Raw genomic sequence first — 22,571 nt, 5'->3', positions numbered from 1 at the left:
AACAGTGATGGATTATGAATTCCAAAAAGATTGTCCTCCAGAATGCAACAAAAAATGATTGGAGAAGTAGATTTAAAATGTAGTTAAAGTGGAACCAAAAGAAGAAAATTCCCATCAATTTTTAAGAGATCAAGAAGACAGAAACCAAACATATAGATTGTATTAGAGTCATTCTGGGAAGAAAACTATTTTGAATTGAAACATTATGTATATATTAACTGAAGAAAATTGGAATGTGTTTCAATAGGATGAGTAATGTTATCAGCTTCATTCCACGTCATGTCCAAGGTTGTAGAAAACTGCAGCCCTTTATGTCTATCAACCACCTTATCACTTGCCTCCAGCCCAGAGGTGTGCCCACCAAGCCTGGTCATTGTTGGGAACTCAGTCTCCTGTATCTATCTCTTAGCTGCATAATATGAGAATGAATAGGAACTATTATGGAAGAGAATTAAGGTCTAATTAGTGAGATCTTGCATTTCAGTAGGACTCAAAGGAACCCGGATTAAAGTATAGACTACCTTATCTAGGTAAGGATCAACAGTCATTGTTTGTCAAAAGGCCAATAATAAATGAACTCTAGGAAGGCTTGGGCAAACAGGGTGTAGCGAAAAATCAGAAGTGCCAATTTCAACAACAACTCCCTTGATCTCTATCCCTGGGTCATTTAGCTCTATTGTTTTATATGTATATTTAGACACACACACCTATCACCTGCTCCTGCAGACGTCCCCAGCCTCATCACCCACTCTTTCCCCCTTTCTCTTCACTCCAGCTCAGCTGGCTTTCTCTCAGGTGAGTCATGCTCCTTCCTGACCAGAGCCTTCACACCTGCTCCTCCCTTTGCCCTGGCCCTCCTTTCCGTTAACCAGGGTAACCTCTGCTCAGGCTTTAAGTCTCCTTTAAATGTCATTTCCCCTACTACAGCTTCACAGAAACTTCTGGGTTTCCTTCAATACATTTATCATGGTTGTGGTTAATGATAACGTCTGTATCTTGGGTAAATGACAAACTCCTGGAGAAGAGGCATCTGAACTTTTTTTGTACACACCATATTCCCAGTGCCTAGTATAGCACCTGGCCCATAGGAATAGCTCAATGAATGTTAGTTGAATGAAAGAAAGAAAGAAGGATTCTCTTGGTGAACAGGGTGTTATCTGAACACTTCAAAAATCCTGCTGCTGCAAATGCGATGACCAATGCCTTGGGGTCCAAAAAGAAGGCCTCTTTTTGATACATAAAAGATTTAGATGCAAACTTCAAAAATTTCCATGTGGATATTTTGGTGACCAGGAAAATAACGGATGCCTGGAATTTAGGAGTAGGTGGGAGTTAGAAGATGCCTCTGACCTGGTCTTTCCAGAGAGGAAAGTGACTGGCCCCATTAATCTTTAGTGGTGTGCAATGCAGACTTCATAGACCATGGCAGGGAGAGATCCCGCAACACACAGACGACGACCAAGAGGCAAATGACAGAGCGTCTTTGTGAGACCTGGTGCGATTTCATGGAGACCTGGAGCATATTATAATCTACTTCAACATAAGATTTGTTGCTTATTAACCTAATGCAGTGCAGTCATAGTACTTAAGAGAGGAGCCCCTGGTCTTGGGAGTAGGATGATTTCAAGAAAGGTCATCAAAGTGGGTCTGGACCAGTGGAAGGTCTAAGTAACACCCAGAGACTAAGAGGGAAAATGTTACTATTGTCAATGTGCACTGCTGATTTGCTGTATGTTACACATTATGAAAGATTAGCTCACTATCAGACAGTCCTGCCCCAAAGTGTATTTCTGAGTCGGCATAGTATTAACATTCATGCATGCTTTCATTTTTGTTCCACAGACCACCAACAAATTTGGGAAATATTGCATCAAAGCCCCTTCTTAGAGAGTCACAGTGTGCATAGCACCCTGATGGGAAGTCCTACACTTAAGAAGTCTTCAACTCATTTGACCATGAAAACTTGTTTTTCAGAAAACGTTTATGTGTCAATCAAGATAGTCTTAGTAAGGCTGCTGTGTCAAACAAGCTCTAACTCTTAGTGGCTTAAAATAACATGGTTTATTTCTCTCTCATGTCACATATCTTCTGTTGACTGGAGATCCTGTGCCATGTGCTCCTCATTCTGGGATCTAAGGTGTCAGAGTAGTCACCATCTAAGCATTTCCGGCTGCTCTAGCAGAGAGGTGAGCTCCAGATATTTTCGCAGTGAAATGTTCTAGACTGAAAGTGACACTTGGAATTTTGGCTCATAACTCATTGGCCAGAACTAGTCACATGGCCCCACCCAACCACAAGGGGCTAAGGAGGTACTATCCTATCACGTGCCTAGAAAGAAGACAGCCAGAAATATTCAGTCAACAGCACTGACAACTAAACCTGTTCACCTGACTGAATGCCCATGGTGACTGAAGTACAGTTGGAAACCACTGCTATTCATGGCTTTAAAAGTAAGGATTGATAATAATTACTATTCAAGAATGTTAAGCACCTATGCTAAAATGACATGACCATACATACTTAATTAGGAATAAGAAATGGAAGGTTGATTTTTTTTCACATTTATCTGGGGGGAGGAAGAGTGACACAAAAGCAATTCTTTTGGAAGATTTTATGAAAACAATTTCTTTTCACTTAAAGTCTCCAGTGGAATTCCCAAAACAGATAACAAAATCATTTTCCAGCCAATTCTTCATTGCTTCTCTCAAACACAAATGCCATATAACAGAAAGCATGGATAATTCCACAACATGGCCTATTTCTAGTCTACCAGAGAGAGGTATACTGTAAATGCCATTTACAACATCGTCTTCACAGATGTGCAGAGTTAATGCTATCGTGAGGTAAATCCCATAACAATAGCAATAAAGTTGGAAGAGAATCCGTCTAAACAAAAAAGTATATTTTGTACTACTATCATAACCTCTGAAAATTAATTCCTGATGAAGTCTCCCAAATCAAATTATCTAATGCCTTGGTATCTCGTTTGATAATTGGCCATAACCATGTCACATAGTGACATTGCACAAAAAGGCAGGGATGATGTTCAGAAATAAGTACTGCGGTTTTGAGATGCTATCACCTGTGTACCGAGCAGAATGAAGGTACTCATCAGTGGTCATTCAAAAGTCCTTAATTCACTGTTTCTGTGAGAAATACAGGGCATGTTAAATTCATGTCATTTACTCAGCCACCTCCAAGTTCCTCTCCAGTTCTTCCTTACATATTTCCTATATGCAATCATAATTAAATTACCTACTAGATGCAAAACGCTTGAGCAATTCTTGGCACACAGTAGTCACTGACTAAGTATTGGTTGTTATCATTGTTATCACATGCCTGTAAGATTCTACAGTAGGATTTGCTTTAGCAAGCACAATCCAGTGTTCCCAGGGGGAGGAAGTCTGACATGCAAGGCATCTTCTATATTACATCTTTCTTCTTTGGGACAAAACAGGCAAATCACCCTAGAAGTGATCAAAGTGATCAAAAATGTGTTTAGAAGATTTTGTGTGTGTGTTCCTCTAGATAAATGTTACCTGAAGTGATAATGAAATGATAAACATTGAGAACAAGTTAAAAATAATTTTTGATAACTCCACCACAAAGGTGCGCTGATGAAAGCAGACCCCTCTGATATTGCATTACCTTCAGACTGTGTAAATTACTGGCAATATTATTAAAGCATTTCACTATATATTTTATTTTTATAATAACAAATCTGATACACTCTAATCTCCTTTGGTTTGTTATATGTCATCCATACATCATTCGTTCCATTCACTTAAAACATCTTCTTCATGTGCAGGTATTTCTGCTGGTGATTGGTCAAGAGAAGTTGAATCTTTGTATCTCACTGAACTCAGCTCAGACTGTACCTCAGTTGTTGAGGCTTTTGGCCCCCAGAAAGACTTGACTGCTGCCCTGGAAGAGAAAACAAAACCAAATTTTGTTATGAAATTAAAACTAAAACCAAATAGATTTATATTTAATTTTCTATCTATAGAAGTGCCTCCTTAGTCATGATTTATTTTTGGTTTGTGGTGCATCAGCTGCATTGTGACAGTAGATGGGCCCTCAGTGTGCCAGGGTGTAACACTCATGTAGGTATTAGAAATATTCTCGTATAAAGGAATTCGTAGGTCACAATGACCAAGTTGTAGAGTTGTGGGAACTACACCTGGACAACACAAATATTCAACAAACTTCTTTTTTTAGAGATGTAATTACCATGTAACTACATATGTTACTACCATGTTACTACATATGTAACTACGTAAAATTGTAAAAATTGCATTTCAAAGCTCTCTCACGGGCTGGGGGAGCAAGTCATGAGATTAGGAGGTTGAACCAGGGTGGTCACAGGAGCAATGAAGGGAGGTGGACAGTGTCAAGACACATGTGAGACGCAGCGGGGACAGGGCTTTGGATTCATGGGACAAGGAAGGGGCAGACCAGGAGGATGTCAATCAAGGGTGATGACTCAGTTTCAGTCCTTCACCTACCAGTTTATAATTATGAAGATCAGGACAAAGATCACGAATATACACATAATAACTCCTATGGTCAGCACAAAAACTAGGACTGCATCGGTGTCTGGTCGGAGCGATCTTTTCATCTGCATTTCTAGAGAAAAAACACATACCTGATGATTATAACTACTGGAGAAAACAAAGGAAATGAATATCTAAACGGAAACTTTATGTCTGAAAAACAACTCTAGAAAAATACAGAAAGAACTAGTGGGAAAAAAGTTATTAATGAACTTGCTCTGCAGGTTTGAAATGTCCTTTTCAAACATGCAGAAAAGTTGAAAGAATCTGACAATGAACATCCTGTATCCCCACCACCTAGGTACCACCATCAACATTTTACTAACCATCTATCCATCCTTCTCTTAATCCATTGGTCTATCTTATATTTTGATGCATTTCAACATAATTTGCTGATGTCTGCACACTTCCTGCAATATTCTTCAACAGGCATATCATTAACTAGAGTTCAGTATTTGTTTATACTTTTCCTTCCGAGTAAAATGTACAGAGAATGAATTGCACAAAGATCTTAAATGTAAATTTGTTTAGTTTTAGCAAATGCAAACACACATATGTAATCCAAACTCCTTTCAAGACAGAATCTTCCTGCCCCCAGAAAGTTCCCCCGAGCCCCTCCCGGTTCATCCCTGCCCCATCCTCCAGAGGCAACCACTGCCCTGATTCTCTTTTCTACCATTGATTAGTTCTGCCTGTTCTAGAACTTCATAGGAATGGAAACATACAGTGTGTATTCTTCTGTGTAAGGTTTTTTCACTCAGCAGAACGTTTTAGAGATTCATCCATACTTTTGCATGTAACAATAGTTTTTTTCTTTTTTATTACTGAGTAGTATTCCTCAATTTGTTTATTCATTCTCCTACTGATGGACACCTAGCCTATTCCAGTTTGGGGTTATTATAAATAAATTGATATGAACATTCTTGTACAAGTCATTTTGTGAACACACATTTTCATTTCTCTTGGACAAATACTAAGAGCGGAACTGCCGGGTCATAGGGTAGAAGTATGCTTAGTTTCCCAAGAAACTGCAAGATCTTTTCCCAAAGTGAGTGTACTGGTTGTACGTGTTCTGTGAGTTTTTTCTCCAAGCCTTTGGCATGCCTATTCATTTTTCTAATGATTTCTTTTAATGAACTGAAGTTTTGAATTCTGATGAAGCCTAATTTATCAATTTTTTCTTTTATGGTGATTGTTTTTTGAGTCGTGTCTAAGAGACTCTTGCCTACTACTGAATCATGCAGATATTCTTCTACGTTTCCTTTTTAAAGCTTTACGGTTTTAGCTTTTACATTTAGAACTGCAATACGCCTTTAATTTTCTTATATTTTGTAAGGTAGGAGTTTAAGCTCATTCTTTTTCATACAAATTATCCACACACCATTTTTAAATCAGGCATTCTCTCCCATAACTTTCTGCTCTTCTTGCAAATAAGGCTAATAAAGAGACAAAGCCAGTCTACCATATGTGTTACAACATTGCTACATTATAAATTGGTGAAAAGCCAATTTACATCAAGTATTACTTACTTTGTGAATTATATAGTTTTCTTGTGGCTCTTCCTGGTCCCTAAATCATAGAATCATAAAAGATTCATGTACGGAAGGACCAGAGAGATTATCTGATGCGACTATTGAATTACATAGAGGAGTAAACCAACATTCGAGGAGGTTTAATGATTTGTGCAGGCTATGTTTTATGTATTTTAATATTTTAATTTTGGTAAGTATCACTCTATCAGAAGTCATCTTCTGCGTGGGCAATCTCAACTGCTTATTTGTCTGGATTTTCTTCCTACTCTTTAAACACCATGGAGTATAATTTTCCATTTTCCTCAGTAATTCTAGAGCTATAAACCCAATTTAGTGACCTCACTAAATATTCCAAATATAACAGAAAAATCACATCATATTTATATTCCAGTATTGTTGGATTTTAAAAATCTTTTTATTTTCAAAATTAGATTTATAGAAGAAGTGGGATTTTTTAAGCTCAAATAAAAGACACTTTTTAGGATTAAAACCTGAGAAGAAGACATGCAAAATTCCTTTCCATTTATCTACTACTCTGTGATACCAGCCAAGAGGGTGAAGAATGAGGGGTATGAAGATTTCAACAGTAGTTTTCTTGCAAGGGTCACTTAGAATACTTTTATATCTAACTAAAAAAAAAATAGGCTGTATTTCTCGTTGAAATTTTCTAATGAAAAACAGGCTGATTTTCAATGCTCTCACTTTTTAGAAAAACTAAGCTTAAGTTTGTATGAGTTTCCTCTGGCTACCATAACACAGCACCACAAATTGGGTGACTTGAAAACAATGCAAATTTATTATCTCACAGTTCTGGGGGCTAAAGTTCTGGACACAAGGTGTTGGAAAAGCCGTGCTCTCTCCAAGGCTAGGGGGAGAATCCTTCCTTTCCTCCTGCAGCTTCTGGTGGCCCAGATGTTCCTCGGCTTGTGGCAGCGTAACTCTAACCTCTGTCTCCATTTTCACATGGGTGTCTTGGCCCTGTGTCTTTGTGTCTTCACAGGGTGTTCTTCTCTCTCTCTCTCTCTCTCTCTCTCTCTCTCTGTCCAAATTTCCCTCTTCTTATAAGGACACCACTCATTGGATTACAGGCCCTCATCTTAACCAAACTCATTACATCTGCAAGGACCCTATTTCCAAATACAGTCACATGCTGAGGTTCTGGGAGTTAAGACTCGAAAGTATCTTTTTAGGGAGACCCAATTCATTCCAAAACAACGCCTAATTAGTGCCTAATTAACAATGCCTAACTTACATGCCTAAACAATGCCTAAAAAACAATGCCTAATTATTATAAAGACAACTATTGTGGAGGTGAAAAATCTGATGTATAAGGGAATGGGTGGGGAATTTTCATTAACTAAACCATATTTACCCTAAAAATATTTCAACAATGCATTCATTTCAAGCCCGCACCATATTGTGTGGACATTTAGAGCCAAAACATTTGTTTAATGTCTAAAGAGTCAAAAGGGTCTGTCGTATTGGTGTACCCAATTGTCATTTTAAAAAGAAACTAATAGATACCAGTGTTCTGAAAACATTTTGTGATTTAACCAGCACGTGTTCCGAGGTGGCAGAGCTACCCCACCAGGCCTGGACGGCTACGAGAGAGAGAAGTCACTTTGTCTCATTTAAGGGCTGACATTTTGGGGTCTGTGTTCTAGCCTTTAGCTTACGCATTATCAAATGCATATCACCTTCTAATCACGGGAAGCGCTAACCACTGAGTAGTCCTAACAAGGACCAGGCTGTGCGGACAAGAACGGAGAATGGCCCCCAAATCTTTAATATCCTGAACTAGGACTCATTGAGATATTTTTTAGTTTGGTGATGTTTGGTTCTTTTTTGCCTTTTATAGCACTTCATTGAATTATCCTTTTAGTAACACCTGACATCTCAACATAGGAGTAAGATTATTAGCATTCACCAGAGAGATGTCTTTAAAGACACTACACAAACACACCAAAGAAAATTATAGCTTATTTTAAAAATCACCCCTAAAACACTTAGCTTGTTTCCATTTCAATAAAGGGTTTTATGTTGGATGGTATCTCTAGACTACAGCATGAGTTCTTTACTTAGGATTGAAAAATAACTTCAGGAAATCCATGAACTCCCTTAAAATTACAGGTACCTTTTGGCATGCTTGTATATGTGGGCATTTTTCTGGGAAAAGTCTGCTGATCACTGATTGAATTCTCTAAGGAACTTGTGACCAGACCTGCCACACCTCCAACAACAAAGATGACAACAACAACAAAAATGGTTAAGAGCAACGGAACCAAAGGAAATAATTATTTGGATATAGAAGACATCATCGTTTAAATGGAAAGAACATGCATATGGATCCATTTTGCAAGAGAAGCAAGCACGGTTTCTAACATGTAAATTATGTTCAGGACAAAATTTGCGTTTTGTGACACATATCAGACTGCATTATTGTTTCATCAAAAAATATTTTCTTCAAAGGAATAATTTTTAAAGACACATGTTTTGACATAATGTTTCTTCATTTTATTTATTTTCTGTACCAAAATTTTTGTAAGCATCCATGAGAACTCCATATATGCATTTCACTTTTGTGATAGAAGTAAAAGGAAGAATATAATTCAAGTTAGAGTACTGTTCTGTGCCCATGCCTCAGGAATATACCAGTTTCCCACAGTGAGCCACATCTGACTTGACTTTACGAAAAAGAAATTAAGCACTACCTTATAGATAAGGGCAAATGATCCAAACCAGCGCTTCTCAAAATGTGGTCTCTGGACCAGCAGCACCTGGGAACTTGTTAGAAATGCAAATTCTTGTGCCATCCGCACTCAAGATCTATCCGAATCAGAAGCTCTGGGGGTGGGGCTAGCAATCTCTGGTTCAACAAGGCCTCCAAGTGAGTCTGAGGCTCTTTAAAGTTTGAGAGAGAAGCAAACCAAAACATTGCTGGACACTTACCAGTTGTTGTATAGATTGTGAATTTAATAGATGCTACTATTTCATTATTATCCAAGGTGTCACACTGGAAGGCCAAGGGGCGAGTTTCCCTGTGTACTTCCAGGATTGCTGAATCATTTGGAAGTACAATGGCTTGCTATTTGAAAAGAAAAAAAAAACTTATCAACATTCTTCATGTAAACTTAAGATCAGGGAACAATTTATTTCCTGTAACAAAAGAGGAGTCACTGTCTCTTATACCAGATCAGTAATTAATTATGCGCACGAATTTTAGAGTCATACCATCCAGACACGGAGTGCCAACCCTACCACCTCCTGTATGTGTGACCCAGGACAAGTTACTCTCTGCATCTCAGTTACTTATCTGTAAAATGGGATTACCTCATAGCATTGTCATGTGGGTTAAAAGAAACTCAAGCACTCAGTGTCTTTCTGGCATTTAATATGCCCTCCATTAACGTTAGCTACAGTTATCATTATACAATTCCTATATATGTATACAAATAAAAACTGCTTCCAAAATAGAATACTTTATACAAAATGGATGTTTTTAAGTTCTGATAATAGTTGACCCTAAGACGTATATAAAGTCAGCCTCATTAAATAACGAAAAATTTTAAATCCCAATAATAATAAAGGTGTATGATTTTAACTTCATTTTTGCAAAGGGCTTTTAAAGAGAAAGTTTTCTGATAGTTATCAAGCACTGGGAAACAAATTTTATCATTCACTAGAAAGCACCAAATTACATACATTCGTTACTCACTTGGTTTGGCCTTAAAAGTTTCCAAACATATTTGAAACGATTTGCAGGAGATATATGAACACATCCCAGACTAACACTTTCAAGGCTTTCTGAAATTGGCTTACCCCCTAAAAAAAAGAAAAATTAAATATATATATACATACCACTGGACACTGTAACTTGCTTTATGCACAATACTACTTTTAAAAGCTACTTCTAATTTTAAAATCAACTATATGCTGGAAGTTATCAAACGTATTAATGAGAGTGTGAGTGTGAGTGTAGCGAGCAGAGAGGAGTGATGGTTACAAAGATAAAGTCACCAAAAGAAGCAGGTAGGAGCCACCATAGCTGTCTGCCCTTCTGCAGAATATACTGTGGGGAAGAGGGCGACCAACTCAGTGATCTATTAGATTAAACTTTGCGATCTATTAATGGCTTCCAATTTACTGGTTAGGGACCCCCATCAGAGATAATGAAATCTCAGAGGAGTGTGATTTGCTATAGAACAGCTCTCAAAGTTCCCAATTTAGGGTTTACCAATCGACTGATAAAATGTCATGACCAAAGAGTCAAAATTATTTCACTGCAGGACAGCCTCGACCACGGACCCTAGTACAATAAGGTTCCAGTGTATTACAGAAAATATATGCTAAATTTTAAACATCACTGAAACGTGAAGCAAAAGCAGAAAGTTACTCAGCGTCTAGAGAAGTGGCATTTTAAGTTTTATTAAAATTTCCTTTCAGTATATCAACTGATCATCTCGTTCCTCTCATGGCATCCTGAGCTTAAGGCTATTTCCCAGAGTAGATGCCTCCCGGCTCAGCCTCCCTCCCACACAGCGCCTACTCACAGCCACAGTCCACTGCCCCCCGGCACTCTTCCACTCGCACGATGCACTTGGACTCTCCTCCAGGGCACCCGTTTGTTAATATAACTTCTCTCATACCAATACCTTTGGTAAAAGAAATTGACAAATGTTAAGAAAAACTAATTCCAGAGTTTCTTTACTTTTCCACTTAGGTCTTTTTTGAGACTTTTCGCCTAATTTCAGACATTTTTAGACCCCTCACTTTGAATTAGTTCATAAAAAAGCATCTCCCAAAGTGAGTTACATGAAACACTAGTTCCTCTGGTTGTTACCATAAGAAAAAGGATTCCATGACTGTACACATTTGAAAATAATACATTAAATAAAATTAAAGGGACCGCTGACTATAGAATTTGGGGGCAACTTTTAATATGCTGGTAAGTTATGATGCTATTGCGTGTAAATTTTCATTGATCCAAGATGTAAAAATTCTACATTTTAACATCTTTGAAATCAGAACACCTTAGAATTGACAGTATGTCACAAATTGACAATAGTTTTCCTTTTTATAAGTGCATAAAATGTGCGTCTTACAGCCAGTAAAGTCTAAGGTGTGACGAAATACAGTAGTACACAGGATCTCCCAAATTTTTTTGACCATGAACTTTTAGGAGGGGGGATTTGGAGCTTCTGGAGGAAATTCGAAAATCACGTTTTAACATAATGATGCTTTTTAACATTTAGATTGGTAAAGTCTCTGTATTAAATATAGCAGGACAAACTATTAATGACCAAATTTCCATTTCCAACTAGATACTCTTTAGAATTGCCACATTTTTTTAAAAAATATTGAGGTCATAATAGTTTATAACATTGTGAAATTTAGATTGTACATTATTGTCAGTCACCATACATATGTGCCCCTTTACCTCTTATGCCTGCCCCCCAACCCCCTTCCCCTCTGGTAACCACTAATCTGTTCTCTTTGTCCATATGCCACACTTTTTTACAACAAGAAATCAAGTCTTTACTAACCGATCTCAGATCTCGACTGAGTTTGCCTTTCATCAGCAGCATTGAGGGAGATGATAAAATGCTGGATCAGTGACAGGCTGAACATGTGATAAATGACCTGTGATAAGACTGTGTGGTCGTGGGCTCAGGAATAGGCCATCTTGATTTCCTTGTCTACTAGATTCCCTCTTTCAACCCCTCCAAGATGTTAATCAGAAAACCCATTCTCAAGGGCAAGGGAAAGCTGAAGTCTAGAGATGGCTTGTAACATGGCTTCTCAAACTTCAGAGTCCATGCAAATCGCCTGGAGATTTTACTAACATGCAAATTCTGACTCGGTAGATCTGGACTGGGTCCTGAGACTTGAATTTCTAACAAGCTCCCAGGCGATGCTGATGCAGCTGGTCTGTGGACCAAACTTTGAGAAGTAAGGGAGAGGACTCCACATGAAATAAGGAGATGGAAGGTTAGAAGATGAAATGTCTCTTTTGCTTAAAAGAGATGCCTAAGAATGGCTGCAGGATGTCTCCACTTGTATTTACAAAAGGTCCCTCTTTAGAAGCACAGCCTTATTCTGAAATGCACAAATATTTTCCAAGCAGGTGTTTTATGTATTTATTTATTTAGCCAAATATAGTTCACTGCAATGATGTGTGTAGGTGTGAGATTTTCTGTAAGTCCAAGTAACACAATGTGTTCCAGGAAAAGAAAACTTTTTGACTGCAAAAATATTGTTTGGGAGTTCAATAGAATTTTCACCAAAGCATTTTTTTTCTCTAAATAGTTATAAATGGAAAAGATTTTAAACTATTTAGAAAATATTTTAGATGTGAAATATTGCCTTTTCTGATTTCTTTTTCTCCTTGGAACTTATCACCATCTGACATTACATGTTTTACATATTATTTCTCTCTTTGCCTCTACTAAAATGTATACTCCTTGAAGGCAGAGAGTTTCCTCTGCCTTGTTTACTGCTGTGTTCCCAGCACCTATAACAATGCCTGGTACATAGTAGGCAAAAATTCCAAAAAAAAAAAAATTCTCAAAAAATCATTTGTTGAATGAACAAATGTATGATTTCTGAAACACATCTTTAAATAATAGAACTAGACAATATCAATTACTAGCATTGTCATAAAAATAACCTCTACCCGTGAAAATTTCTCAAGTAAGCAGAAGAGAGATATAAATCGCAAATGAATAAACACAGGTTTTTACATGGATTCCTCTCATTTTCTGACTCTGACTCACTCGGTTAAGGTAAAAAACTGGTTTAAAAGTATCTCAAGGGACAGAAAGTAGAATAACGGTTGCCAGGAGCTGGAGTCATGGGGGTGGGGCGTTAGTGTTTAATGAGTACGGAGGTTTCAGCCTGGGATAATGGGAAACTTCTGGCGATGGACAGTGGTGATGGTTGATGTGAGCACACTAAAAGTCACTGAATTGTACATTTGTACAATTTAAATTTAAACATGGTTAAAATAGTAAAATTTATGTTAGGTATATTTTACCACAATGAAAAAACACTGTCTTAAATAAAAACGATTCAGGTGCAATTTTTGATCAAAAAAAAAAAAATTGTTCTCATCTAGATCTGCATGGATTTTCTGTCTTCTGACTCTGGTTTTTGTCTTTCCCTCCCATCACTGTTGTTTTCCAAGGCAGATTCAATTTAGGATAAACTTAATTTCATTGTGAATTATCTATTGTCTCCTCAGCATGCTAGTCTATAGTGGTTCTCAGAATGGTTCTCATAGATGGTCTCCTAGCCGGCAGCATCAGCTTCATTTGTGAACTTGTTTAGAAATACGAATTCTTAGGCCCCTCCCAAGGCCTAGTGAGTTAGAAACTCTGGGGTAGGCCCAGAAATCTGTGTTTTAAGAAGCCTTCAGGCACCTGGGATGAACACAAGTTTGAGAAAGAGTGGTCTATTATAGCATGTGTGGCCCTGATCCCACCCCCACGTAAGGCATTTTATGTCCAATTTCTATTCATGGAATGTTCTAAATAAGTCACAGTCTTTGAATATTATCTTCCCACAAAGCCAATACTTCTTTTCTCCAAGACATAACATATACATTGGAGAAATGCAGAATTCAGAATAGACTATTATAAAGAAGCAAATTTCTTCATGGATTTGCCAACACAGTATGTGGGAAGACATCTGTGAGAGGCATCGGAAGATCTTTCATCTTCTGAACATCTGTGAGATAAAGTTTTGCTTTGGTGAAGGCAGTTTATGTGCCAAAAAAAATACAGGGAGCTGGCTTAAAATAAGACTTAGAGGTTATGAACTGAAAATATCCTACCTTTTAAAGCAGGCAGTTTGAGTTTTGTGTATAAATTGTAGTTATTAGAAATAGAAATCAATGAGAAATGAATGAGAGTACACAAATTACAAATGAAAATTGCCACACTGTTTTTATCTTCCCTCCCCCAGACTTACAATAGTTATTTATCTGCTATATGCTACTTACCACATGTAACGGTGCACATGCCAAATTCTACTTCTTTGACTATTGTCTTATTTGAAACTAAACAGAAAGTGCAAAGATACATTATTTAATCATATGCAAACTTTTCTAAGTGAAAAACTCTTAGTCAGGGATGGAGGACATAAGCACTTATCATACGGAAAGCAGACATTTTTTAAGTTTTATTAAATCAGAAAAGCAATGCCCTTCCTAACAGCTGTTATTATTTAAATCGAAAGAAGCCTAAACCTTTAAAGTAATGAATGAAATTAGGAAATAACTTGCAAAGAAGGTTTATATTTAAACTTTGTAGTAACTTCATAATAATTTTTTTCATCAGTTTAATACATGGTGAGTTAAAGTTCTATAGAAGATCAGAAAAACACAAAAAAGTCTACCAATTGTATGGCCCAATTTCTTCTATTCCCTACTATCTAAAACATTTGAGTGCATCATCACCATCAAAAAGAAGTCTTTATACCAAGCGTTCATTTTATGTTATAGATAGTTTCTACTCAGTCTCAGGTTAAGATAGTAAATTACTCCTAATTTACTTTATTTAGCAGGATGATCCAGAAATCTACAAGTACTTGAGCTGCTAAATATTATTGGTTTTAAATCACATAACAAGATGTTTCTCTTTTTCTAATCATTCTGAAGTTTGGCATGAATTCCACTAGCTGTAGCATATAACCAATTCTTCTGTAGCATACAACCAATTCTCAGATTAGGACTAAAATCTCAATAGAAAAAATTATTAAATGAGGTGTTAGAAGATAATTTTAAAAAGGCATTGTCTCCTAAAGCAACACTATAACATGGGAAAATGCATCAGAGTTGGAGTCCAAATTGCTTCTTTTCCCACTAATTAGTTGTTCTGAGTTTGAGCAAATTACTTAAACTCTGTCAAGCCTAGTTAACCCTTCTACAAAATCTGGAAAGGAAAACTTAGTTCATTTGATTATTGTAAGAATTAAATGAGATAATATGTGTGAAAACATTCTGAAACTTGCTTAGTGCTTTAAACATGCTTAAGCTATCATAACTTCATTCTTACTCATTTTATACTTAATTTTATATAACTCTAAGATTTTTTTCCTATTTTGATTACTGTAAGACAATATTTTCATAAATACTTCTATTCTATACTTACAAGCACCAAATACAGTGCCTTGAATACATAATGACATGATGTATATATGTTAAGTAAATCAATAATGACTTTGTTAAATAAATTATTTGGATTATCATGCTGATCAAGTTTGAACTGACATTTTGCTTGAAATGCTTGGATATTATCTGCTGGCACATGAGTAGGAGAATGAGTACTAGACTACTTTTAAATATAACCTCTTTTCAAAACCATTCAAAAAACAATCAATCAGCTCTACTACTCACTACCCATGCTACTTCAGGAATGTTGCTTAAGTTCTCCTAACTTCAGAAAAAAGAACGACATTTAATCAGATGGTCTCTGAAGCCCCTTTGGGCTTTGAGTATTGAGTACCCATTAGGTCATTCGGTGACTTTCCTTTTTGATGGAAATCCCACAATGGTGGGTCAGGGAAATTATGTGTATCTGGACTTCAGAGTGGTGTTTGTCAAAATTTCCCATTATACGCCCATAAGTAAAAAAGGAAAAATATGGTCTGAATGTCAGTAAAGATTTTGTGCAACTTGTCAAGCAGTAAGATCCACTGGTGCTAATTAATCGGTTGGTGTCAACGTGGCAGGAGCGCTATGTCACAGGACTCTGTCCTGTTCAACATTTTTATTAATGACTTTTAAAATATTGATATCATGCTGACTGAATCCACGGATTCTGCAAAACTAGGAAGGATAGCAATATTTTGGCAGATAATTCTGGACCTAAAAATGACCGGGTGGAATAATGGGAAAATCTAACAAAATGAAACCTTAGAGAAATAAAAAGTCCTGCATGGAGAGCTGAAAAGTCTACTGTCCCCAAAACACTGTACAGGCCATTTTAACTTGATAGAACAGGTGAAAATGAGTGGAGAGTTCAGTAGCAGTCAAGAGTGTGATGAGGCCTCCCCAAAAATCTACTGGGTCTCCGACTGTGCTGATAAAAGCCTGGCATCGACAGTGATGCAGATAATGATCCTGTTTTTTGTTCTGGCCAGATCCTGGAATGTTCTCTTGAATTCTGGACAGCACACTTTAACTGTTGGTATATACCATCAGAGTTCAATTTTAATTTTTGAGTTTCTTTTTGGAGAGTTGATTTGTAAGGTTGACACTTCATGATTTTTATTTTTCCTAAGAGGTCTTCCAAAGAAAAAGAGAAAATATGGTTACATTTATATAGGATAAAATTCATTTTATAGAATAAAACTCCTTCTATCTTGCAATTATTAGGTTGGTCTCTTTTATAAATCTAAGGGTATAGGTATAGGTAGATAGTTATAGGCATACCCTTAGATTTATAAAAGGCATAAGGGTATATAAAAGGTATAGAGTAAAAAAGGTGTGAGTATAAATATAATATCTTAGTGACTTTCCCTAAACTTTGGAACTTTTATTTCATCATCCACAATGATGTATTTCATTATTACTCACCCATTACTCCGAAATATGTTTTTTAAAAAGTCTAAAATAATGAAATGGAAGAATGGTTAGAATTGCCTAGAAAGATGACGTTACTGTGTCATAAATCATAGCTATTACATCATCCTTTGTTTTCTTATTGCTTATTGCCCAAAGTATTGCATCATCTTTCAGAAAGACTTAAGGGAAATCTAGAGGCACCTTTCTCGTGGTCTATTTTCAGCTTTCATTGAACTCAGTGGAGATTTTAGAATTTTTCATTTTTTGGTCCCTAATGGCAAAGAGAAGAAAATTGACAGAGAAAAACATCACACAATTATTGGATGAAATCAGAAAATGAACACAGAGAGCTTCAGATGCTAATGATGATGGTGAAATTGATTGCATAAGCAAAATGAGTGAAAGATGATATCTTGGATGAATTTTTCTCTAACTCGAGAATCAATGAATGAACATTATATTCCTAAGGATGACAAGGTATATGATATTCTCATCTAAGTAGTCTCTCAAGAGGAAGGACTTGATCTTGAAATATTTTGTGAAAATAAGTTGGACCATACTATTTTACTAAAAGAATATGGACCGTATTCTTTCCTTTTTTAAGCTGTTTACACACCAAAATTTACTTGATAAGGTTTGTAAATGGACAAATCATGATGGCAGGTGTGTATACAAAGGTGCTTGAAAGAAAACAGAAGATGTGGAAATGAATAAAATTCATTGGACCAATCATTCTAATTGCTGTTTATAAATCTATAACAGAAACATTTTGCAATTATGGAGCAACGAAGATGGCAATCCTTTCTTCAACAAAATGGGTGCCTTCACAGTTTCCAAAAGTATTGTGTTTTGACAATTCAAGTGCAAAAAGAACCAGAGCAATGATAAGCTAGAATCTATGAGATGTACTTGAAATCTGGAATCAGTATTTACAAGATGGATGCGTGCCAGATTCATGCATAACAGCTGGTGGGCATTTAGCTGCATTCAAAGTACTTTGCTCATTTAGGGTATATACATCTCCAAAACTAGGAAACAGAGAATAAAAACGGGGGGGTTTTCACATTTAAATTCTTATTAAAGTTTCAAATAAGTTGTTTTCACTATCCCTTTATCCTTACTTTTGTAAATTATTTGCAAAATGCCTTAAAAGTAAAAACAGTAAGAGTCCATTGGATAGTAAATGAAGACTGTTTTTACTGGTCCACTGAGGGTTAAGGGTAGTTTTACCAAATTTTAATAAACATTCTGGAAATTTTCAGATGTCAAGACACCTCAGATTGTTTAAAGATCTGGATTTTCACTCTCCCGAGGAAAAAGCAACTATGCATGAAACTGTATATATAAAACTCCAGGAAGTACACAGACTCCCTGAACTTCACAGGTGAGGAAACTGAGACCCTGAGAGAAGAACTGACTTGTCTACATTTGGATTTGAATCTAAGGCATCATAACTCCATTGCCTGGGTTTAGCCTAAACCCTATTTAGCATTTTATAGCTAGAACTCTCCCTTGACCAGTTCAATGCTAAAATTGTTAATTCAATTACTTTTAAAACTAGAGTGAAGCGATAGCTATTATGTTTTAGAACATGTTCTTTTCTTCCCTAGTCCTCTTTCTGTGTCACATTTTCAAAGTCAAGGAGCTCTCTGCAATGTAATGTTATCAAGGCAGTCCAAACCTCCAAGCCACCATCAACCTCAGACAGTCAATTTCCTTCTGTCGCTGAGGGTCACTATGTGTCCAGAGGAAAGAAAAGCAAGGCTAATACAGCAACTACTCTATATGTATAGGAGACATGAGCCTGCGAAGGGTATTAAAACAATCTCAGCTGGGTCATTTATGGGGGAAGGGAACCATTCTCCTTTAGATGGCTGCAAACCAGCAACTGACCTTTACCTACCAGCGTACGAGTTATTAATCAATAAATACAACATGTACAACAGCTTGTCAAGTTTTATCGCTTAATGAGCCAGCAGAATAAGGCAAACTCATGTGCCAAGCACAGGCTTCTTCTCCCTTGGTTAACACCTGTCATCTAACAAAGCCAGTAGCTGGATCCCTAGATTGGTGTTTTCACGACCACACTGCAGACGTGCTCAAGGATGGGGCTGCCTGAACCTGACCTGGGGCTTCTGGACAGTTCTGTCAGCATATTGGTCTGTCTAGATGTGTCACAGTGAGAGGAATTCTGAAGTCCACTGAGTTACAACCCAAGGGCAAATGTGGAAAAGAGGAAGACCTCAAGCAGTTTGAAACTTAAAGAAACAAACAAACTACAAGGGGGAGGAAAACATAACTGCAAGCAGGAGTCAAAATAATTCCCCTTGGTGGGGCTACTCCACAACTCCTACCCCTTAAAAAGAGAAAAGGCCTATTTTCCTTGTCCAGAGCGATACCTAGCAGCATCGCTGTGGCAATTTCTATAGAATAGTTTGAGCTTATTTGTTGATCTGGCTGTGGCCTTGGAGAACAAGCACATCTTTCTTCAAGGCCATGAGGTGCGTGAAAAATGTATCAAGTCGGGGCTGTTGGCGAGGGAGCTCTACAGACGGTAACGGGGACACTTGTCGCTGTCCGGGCAGGGAGCGGGGCGCGGCCCTCAACAAGTGCCTCCGGGACCCCGCAGGCGCCTCCCTCACCGTCCGCGTCCGCCTCGGCCTCGGCGTCATCCTCGCTCTCCTCGTCGCCGTCGCTGTCGCCCTCCTCGTCGCCCTCGCCCTCGCCCTCGCCCTCGCCTTCGCGGCCCAGGCCGGGATCCTGGACGGCCGTGAAGTTGGCCCGGCACACGCCCTGCAGGCCAGCCAGCAGCAGCCAGCCGACCGCCAGCAGCAGCCCCGCCGAGGAGCCCGCGCCGCCGGGCCTCATCGTTCTCGGCCCGACGGCCGCCCACCGAGCAGTCGCAGCGCTCGCCCGCCCCGAGGCGCCTGGAAGAACGAGCCGCCCGCCTCCGAACCCCGCGCCGCCCCCTGGCAACCTTTGAGGCGTCACGGCTCGTCACGGGCGCGCGGCCGCCGCCCCGGCTCCCGCGCCCTGGAACGCGCGCCGCCGCCGCCGACCCCTGCCCGCCGCGTCTGCAGGAGCGCGAGCCCCCCGCCCCCGCCGCCACCCCCGCCGTCGTGGCGCCCCGGCGGTGTTCTGAAGACGTTCGCCCGCCCAGCGCGTCCTCCTCTGCAGGCGGACTCCCTAGACCCTCCAGCGCCGTCATGGCCTTGGTTTCAAACTCCTCATGGAGAATATCTAGAATATGCATGTATCCAGAAGGATTCATCATAGCCTTATTAAGTTTGATGCCCAAACCAGAGCCATATCTGCAGGTGAGGCTTGATTTGTAGAGGATATACGGGCGCCCTTCCTTTCTTTGATCTGAAGAGTTATTGATGGAGCTCAAGCACGTATTCACCTTTTAAGATTTTGTGCAGCGCCGTCAGCTCCACGTGGGGCTTGGTGGAGCTGGGTTAGGAGGTGGGAAGAAAGGAAGGGAGAGAGGAGCAGGCAACTGTTGTCAAGCTAGTCGTTCTCCATGCTGTATTTGGATAGCTGATGCTTTTGGAATCAAATATGGGATTTAGTCTTTGACCCTGTTAATTTCTATCTTCTTGCTTTGGGCCCATTTTAAAAGCCTCATTGAGATTCTTTTGACTCTTGATTTTTTTGTCTTAACGTATTAGATATTTTTCCCAAGTTTGCTTTGGAAAATGTCTCCTTCAGGTCACCAACAAAAATGTTAAAAAGGGCAACGGGCCAAGGATAGAGTCCTAAGTCGTCACGCTCTGACAGTGCTCCACTAATCCACACGTGGATTTAACCCAAGAATCAGTTCCCTTTCCAAAAAGGAGTCGTGTCTTTTACTAAGGTTGAGTCAGACTGGAAGCAAGAATACCTTAGCATTCCCACTTGAATCAGCAGAAAATCTTAGAGGTGAGGATAGCTCCCCACTGCCTTCTTGAAGGTATTCAGTATCAATATGTTCAAGTATGTCACAGGAAGAAATGAAATTCGGTAAGTTTCTTCCATTGCTGGTGTTAATTTCAAGAAGTCTGCTCAAATTAATTCAAGATTTCTTCTTTAAGAATAGAATCAGAGGCCTTTTGAGTCAAAAAGAAGCTTAGAAATCATCTAATACTACGAGCCCCTCAGTTTTAACTGAAGAGGTCAAGAACTGAAGAGATTAAAGGACTCACCCGAAATCATCCAGCAGATTGTTTGCAAACAAGATCTCACAACCAGGTCTCCTGAATGCTCATTCAGTGCTTGGTGATTCGTATAATTTAACGTTAACAGTGAAGACCCATTTAGTGAGGTGATTGAGAGTCAAGAGTTCAAGCACTGAACACAAATTAGGGTTGAAATTTTTGATCTTGTTATTTGATCAGATAGCTACAATGTGATAGTAAGAGAATATTGATGAATAGATGGTTTGATGGATTTATACCTGGAATTTGAAACAAAGCTCTTTTGACTGTGTTTCTACGTGGTATTATCCCGTACTTTGAGGTTTAATGTCTAAATTTCTATGACACATGGGATGAAGAGTAACCTACTACAAAGTGAACTTGAGGCATACACTCTGGTTTTGAGATCGTGTGTATATCCAGCCTCATAAGACTAAATTATTTGTAGCAAAAAGTGGATTACTTGAAACAAAAGTAGAAATTTTTATTTCAGTTTTTCTCTCACAAAGGCTTCTAGCTTTGAAAATAGGAAAAGACAACTGCTAAAAATGGTCAGTATTAAAGTTCCAATTGGTATTGTTCTCTGGGAATATTTTATATCAACTCAAATACCATAAAGTATTATAACACGGGACGAGATTCTGAGGGAAATTAAAATGGGAAATTTAGAGATGATTTTGAGACACAGAGACCTTTGTTTCCTGGCCAAATGAAAGAGCCAATATTTTTCTTTTTTAAGTGCTGAGAAAAATAAGTAACACATGCTTAAGTTTCAAACACAAACTTTATTTATTTTTTAGATTGGCACCTGAGCTAACATCTGTTGCCAATCTTCTTTTTTTTCTTCTTCTTCTCCACAAAGCAAAGAATATACATAGTTGTATATTCTAGTTGTGGGTCCCTCTGGCTCTGCTATGTGGGATGCAGCCTCAGTGTGGCCTGATGAGTGGTGTCATGTCTGCGCCCAGGATCCGAACCTGCGAAACCCTGGGCTGCTGCAGCGGAGCGCACTAACTTAACCACTCCTGTGGCTGGCCCCCTCAAACACAAACTTTGAAAAGAAGATCTATGGTATTGCCCCAGGCAACATTGTTGAATCTTTCAAAAGTCAATTTAGGACACGTCTGTTCCTGAAAATAGTATTCTTTTTGGGCAGAGGAAGTCCCGTAAATTCTAAGGTATGTAATTTAAGTCAAGGAAGCATTAATGACCAAATAAACAGCTCCAGAATGAATTCAAATGGAGATTAGGGGTCACAAAGAAGAGCTGGAAGACTTGACTCTGAAATAAAGAATATTAAAATAGTATCTGTAATAGTATCAAGACAAATCACCTGTAAAATATTGTTACTCATAAATTATAAGAAAAAATATAATATCTGTCCTCAACAAACTTATACTGTCTATAGTTGAAGCCATATGTAAGTGGAGGTAAGTATTTAGCCAGAAGGGCAGGGCACAACATCCAGAGAGGTCGACCCTCCTCTGACCTGCCAATACCAAGGACCAGGAGTTCCAGCCTCAGCCCCTGATTTACTGCTCTGACCTGCCGCACCGCAGCTCGCTCAGCTCCCTTCGACCCTGCCTGGCAGTAAGCGTCTCCACCCCTAGCTCCAGTTCCAAGGAGCAGAGATTAGAGCGGTCCTCTGTGACTTCTCTGCCCCACTCCACCCCAAGGCATCCCACCTATCCTGGTCTGACCTTCCCTTTCCTGAGCCTACCTTGTGTGAGCTCACGGGCATGACTGG

General features: G+C 38.7%; 1 protein-coding gene across 1 annotated transcript; it reads right to left on the bottom strand.

The window, feature by feature from the left end:
* Positions 1–3,679: 3,679 nt before the first annotated feature.
* On the bottom strand, positions 3,680–19,725 carry SPACA1 (sperm acrosome associated 1). The gene is made up of 7 exons (XM_070633585.1): positions 19,292–19,725; positions 14,085–14,141; positions 10,636–10,737; positions 9,801–9,907; positions 9,035–9,170; positions 4,506–4,626; positions 3,680–3,924 (listed from the first exon to the last, which is right to left on the bottom strand). The coding sequence occupies exons 1-7, from the start codon at positions 19,515–19,517 to the stop codon at positions 3,768–3,770; spliced, it is 906 nt and encodes a 301-aa protein (XP_070489686.1). The 5' UTR covers positions 19,518–19,725; the 3' UTR covers positions 3,680–3,767.
* Positions 19,726–22,571: the final 2,846 nt, after the last annotated feature.

This window comes from Equus przewalskii, chromosome 9, assembly GCF_037783145.1.
Source record: "Equus przewalskii isolate Varuska chromosome 9, EquPr2, whole genome shotgun sequence".
Lineage (NCBI taxonomy): Eukaryota > Metazoa > Chordata > Mammalia > Perissodactyla > Equidae > Equus > Equus przewalskii.
Note: the sequence above shows the minus strand (reverse complement) of the source record. Positions and strands in the feature narration are given on the sequence as shown.

Excerpts from the sequence above, each read along its gene's own strand:
- SPACA1 (XM_070633585.1), bottom strand. The coding sequence starts at position 19,517 with ATGAGGCCCGGCGGCGCGGGCTCCTCGGCGGGGCTGCTGCTGGCGGTC. Across the intron at positions 4,627-9,034 it reads CACAATCTATACAACAACTG|AAATGCAGATGAAAAGATCG; the intron begins GTAAGTGTCCAG and ends TTTTTTCTCTAG. Across the intron at positions 3,925-4,505 it reads ATCTTCATAATTATAAACTG|GGCAGCAGTCAAGTCTTTCT; the intron begins GTAGGTGAAGGA and ends TTTCTCTTCCAG.